This window comes from Gavialis gangeticus, unplaced genomic scaffold, assembly GCF_001723915.1.
Source record: "Gavialis gangeticus isolate Ggan-Ray unplaced genomic scaffold, GavGan_comp1, whole genome shotgun sequence".
NCBI lineage: Eukaryota > Metazoa > Chordata > Crocodylia > Gavialidae > Gavialis > Gavialis gangeticus.
Genome location: NW_017729031.1, coordinates 106,542,576 through 106,547,672, shown reverse-complemented (window position 1 = coordinate 106,547,672; position 5,097 = coordinate 106,542,576). Strand labels below are relative to the sequence as shown.

Genomic DNA, 5,097 nt, shown 5'->3' with positions numbered 1-5,097 from the left:
CAGGTAGTCCCTAGTGCGGTGATTCTCAGCCAGAGTGCTTGTCTTCTGTCTTAGTATAGGAATCACCAAGTGAAACTACCTGTGGCATCAACTGTTAAGCATCTCTTGAAATGTCGTCTTTTATATAGACAAAAACAGAATTCTCAAGAGCTCCCCAGGCTTTGTTCAAGAGAAACCAAGTCATATATTGCAAAAAGCAAGGTGTGAGAATTGACAAGATAGCCTGAAATCCTCATGGCTCATAACATCCTGTAATAACCATTTTAATGTAATAGCACATTGATTATATAAATAGTCTGTAAATAGCCAGTAGTAGTAAAAGTAACGAATATGCAAGAAACAAAAGGTATAAAAGCTAGTTGGAAACAAAGGGTCATTGGACTACTGGACTATGATGCCCCTGAATACTCTAGCAAGACCTTAAAAACATCTGATCACCGAGACAGGGAGCAAAACTCACTTGCAAGGTAACTATAGTGCATTTCTTAGTATAAGAGCATGTGCTATCTGCTGAATAAACCTACATTAGTGGAGTGGAAACTCCTGTATCTTAAGCATTCTCTCTTTCAACCTACTCATTCCCTGATCCAAGGGTTTAAGGCAACACAGAGGCCTATTACTGGCTGGAAAGCAAAGGTACCACACCTGAGTGAAATAGAGCATGACCCATGCTATGAATGCTCAAGGACTGAATTTCTCAGGCAGTCAGAAAATAAAATTATACAAATTTGCTTTAGATTACAATGCTAAAAAGAGAAATTTGAGGCCTGGGAGCTTCCTAAGGATTTATGTTGTCACTGTTTTCAGAATCTAAGCCAGTGGTTTTCAAACCTCCTGAAGTCACAGAATCCTTTCATATCACTCCGGCTGTAGAACCTCTATGTAGATGACTGACATGGAGCCAGGCAACCTGGCCCAGCAATGGAGGTGCACTGCCTCCCAGTCCACTCTGACATTATCCCCAGTCTCTTTGTGGAACTCCTGATGACCTACCACAGAACCCTAGGGTTTCACAGAACTTAGTTTGAAATCACTGTTCTAAGCAATTCAAACAATAGCGTGAGCTTTTCCTTACATCTGTGGGAAGCACTTTCTATCCCTGGGCTGGAAAATGAGATCTAATAAAAGTATGTGTTTTGCCCGAAATAATGCAGATAATCAATTACCATGTCAAGAATCAAACCCAAGTGTCCTAAGGTCCAGAACCTTGACCCCAAGTTCACCCTAGTTCTCTTCCTGCTAGTTGGACAAGCCAGTCAAAGGCAGTATCATAGAATCATAGAAATTAAGGTCTGGAAGGGACCTTAAAAGACCAAGTCCAACCTCTCTGGCTCTGGGCAGGAAAACTGCTGAGATCAAATGATCCCGGCAAGCTGTCTGTCCAGTTGCTTCTTGAAGACGTCCCAAGGAGGTGGTGCAGTCCTTGGAAGTCTGTTCCAGATTCTGGTCAACCTTACCAAAAAGTTCTTCCTTACATCTAACCTGAAATCATCTTCTAAAAGTTTATAGCTATTGCTCCTTGTTCTCCCCTGGGGTGCCCTAGTGAATAGTTTTTGTCCCATCTCCTGATATTCATTCTTTACATACTTATAGATGGGCACCAAGGTCCCCGTCAGTCTTCTCTTCCCCAGGCTGAAGAGTTCCAGATCTCTTAGTCTTTCCTCATAAGTTTTGTCCTCCTGGCTCTTAATCATTCTTGCGGCCCTTCTCTAAACCCTTTCAAGTTTCTCCACATCTTTTTTGAAGTGCAGTGCCCAGAACTGGAAATAGTACTTCGGCTGGCATCTCACCAGCACCAAATAGAGATGAAGTATCACTTCCTTAGTCTTGCTCATGGTGCATCAGCTAATGCATCCCAGTATGCTAGTAGCTCTGTTGACTACAGTGTTGCACTGGCAGCTCATGTTCATCCTGTAATCAGCCATAACCCCGAGGCCCCTTTCAGCCATCATGCTGGCCAGGACATCTCCGCCTAGCATATATTTATGTTGCAGGTTACTTCTCTCCAGGTGAAGCACTCTACATTTATCCTTATTGAACTGCATCTGATTCTGCTCTGCCTACCTTTCCAATTTGTCCAGGTTCACTGTTCCAGTGTATAACTACCCTCCTAGTGGGAAAATTCTTCCTAATATCTAACTTAAATTTCCCTTGCTGTAACTTGAGACCACTCGGTACTGGATTCTCCCCAATTTGTCCACATTCTTTCTGTAACGGGGGCCCAAAACTGAACAGAGTATCCAGATGTGGCCTCAGCAGTAGGGGTGTGTGAAACAGGCCATATTCGATTCGGATTCCAGCCAAACCAAGGACAGTGATTTGATTCGTTGATCTGAATCACTGTCCTCAATTTGATTCAGCCAAATTTGAATCTGAAGATTCAATGCCAATTCAGAGAATTAGTGATTTGGACACAGATACAGCTTTAAATGTTTTTTCTACATACCTCAAGGTACCAGGCGTGGCTCGTGAACGCTGTGATGCTGGGGCGGATGGAGCATTGCACAGGACTTGGAGGTCTCCCCCACAACACTTAATGGCAAACCCAGAAGTGGACTGGAAGTACTTCCGGTCCACTTTCAGGTCTACTGAGGAGCACATGGGGCCCCCCTGTGCACCCCTTCAGCTCAGCAATTGGCCACAGGGGGACCCCACATGCCCCCCAAGACCCAGGAAGCACCAGTCACCAAGCCAGGGAAGTGCGGGGGGCTCCCCAGCACACTCCTTGGCAGACTTGGAAGTGGACTGGAAGTGCTTCCGGCCCACTTCCGAGCCTGCTGCCAAATGTGCTGGGGAGCTCCCCGTGCTTCTGTGGGACACTCCATCTGCCCCAGCATCACAGCATTAACAAGCCACCTGCTACCTTGAGGTATGTAGAAAAAACATTTAAAGCTGTGTCTACGTCCGAATCTCTGAATCTTTCCGAATCGATTCGGAGGCTTCTGATTTGATTCGGAGAGATACAAGGGTCCTGTGAGTTGACTGGGATTCGGACATTTGGCCACTGAATCAAGCCAAATCTCTGCCAAATAGAATCAGGAACCGAAGCTTCACTCAGCCCTACTAACCAGTGCTGAATTGAGGGGAATAATCACTTCCTTTGACCTACTGACAACACACCTATCAATTCAGCCCAGTATGGCATTAGCCTTCTTTGCAACAAGACCACACTGCTGGCTCATATTCACCTTATTGTCCACTGTAACTCCCCCCCTGCCACCGGTCCTTCTTTGCAGAGCTGCTGCCCAGCCAGTCAACCCCCAGCCCATTCATGGGATTGTTCCATCCTAAGTGTAGGACTTTGCACTAGTCCTTGTTGAACCTCATGAGATTCCTTTGGCCCAATCATCCAATTTATCTAGGTCACTCTGAATCCCAGTCCAACCCTCCAGCGTATCTGCTACTCCTCTAGCTTAGTTTCATTTGCAGACTTGCTGAGGGTGCACTCTATGTCATCTTCCAGGTTACTGATGAAGACATTGAACAAAACCAGCCCCACGACCAACCCCTGGGTCACTCCACTTGACCATCCATTCATGGAATGCCCTATAAGAGGAAGAGCACTGATATTTCATATTTTCTTCCCTCAGGATATGAAATTAAAGGCAATGGTTCGCAATTGGGGTGCAATGACATCCCTGAATGCCATGAGACCCTTTCAAGGGTGATGAAGCACCAGTGCTGCCACAGCCAGGTGAAAGTACCCCACTCACCTTTTTTCCAGGGGGCATCTGAAGAGCCAGACCAGGAAACAGCTGCATAAGAAGTGTGCTTCCCAATCCAACTCTGCAGGTGTCCCCTGGAAAGAAGTGCATGGGTCAGTTCCACCTAATGACTCAGCAGCCAGAAGATAAAGTAGGCAAGATGAGACATTAAAACAGTGGTTTGCAACCAGGTTGCTGCCAAATTCAGAAAAGTTATGGAGGGGTGCCTTGAGTCAAACAATTGGAAGCCACTGATTTAGAGAATGAAAGGAATGCGTCACATACGTGGTACGGCACTTTGAAACCGACGAGGGTTAGTCTGAATAAGTCGTCGCCTTAGCTCATTTATTCCAACTCCTGAAGGACCTGGATATTTAAAACAGAACACACACATAGTAATATCAATGGCTGAGACTATGCATAAAATTGACACTTTTTTAGTAAGTTTATATTTATACACAGTCAAGGAACTTGTTTAGTGAGAGAACTGATGAAGCAAATAGCTAGGAGTAGTGCAGAAATCAAATTACTGCTTCTCCTGGAAGGAGTCCCTAGTGCTGGCATCACAAATTAGTAGCCTAATTTGAGGAAATGCAAAGCATCTACAGTTCCCACTGAATTGAAAAGAAGGTGCCAACATTCCTGCACCTAAAGGTCCAAGGCATGTCACTCTCCAGTCCTGTAAGCCATAGTCAGGAAGCACCAATATCAGTTTGAATGAAAAGCTAGTTATCACACAATCTAGAAAGGACAAGATTTTTCTTTCAGCACAAACACCCTGGAATGTTGTACTTGGCAACATCAGAAGCAGCTTCCTTTTAGTCATGAAATCAAATTCTACTTTTGAACCTGCAACCCATGACAGTAATATTCACTATAAAAATCCTACTCCATGCAATTGTTATCTTTTGGCTTTCCCTTCTGCCTATGACTGAAATAGCATAGGCTGGATTAATGTCACCTGAAGTACCTGTGGGTTCTTAACCATAATCTTAGACCACAAGATATTTATCAGGGAGCATTTATAAATATTTATTTTCATGAGGCAAAGATTTCTTAGGGAGACATCTTATACTGGACCAACTGCATGGTTGGGATAGATGGATGTCTTACATTCTGTCTATGTCTTGCTTGTCTAATTCTATCCCAACCATGCAGTTGGTCCAATAAAAGATATCGTCTTAAGAAATCCTTGCCTCACATAATTCCTGGACCATCATGGCTATATCATCACTAACACTATTGTAAGTATTTTCTCATCACTTCTGTATCTGAAGTTTGAAGCTGAACAGTTCCCCTGATGAACTGTACTTCCATCTGACATTTCTTACTCTAGTCTGTTCACAAAGTATTTGCTCACTAATTTTTTTATTGGGGGGGGGGGGGGGGGTTT

At 44.3% G+C, this 5,097-nt stretch overlaps 1 protein-coding gene across 1 annotated transcript in view; it reads right to left on the bottom strand.

Annotated features, from left to right (window-relative positions):
• MPP4 (membrane palmitoylated protein 4) overlaps positions 1 to 5,097 on the bottom strand; it is a 75,147-nt gene that overhangs the window by 15,079 nt on the left and 54,971 nt on the right. The window contains 1 exon segment of the mRNA XM_019522913.1: positions 3,990 to 4,070. Within this exon segment, the coding sequence (XP_019378458.1) occupies positions 3,990 to 4,070 (81 nt within the window).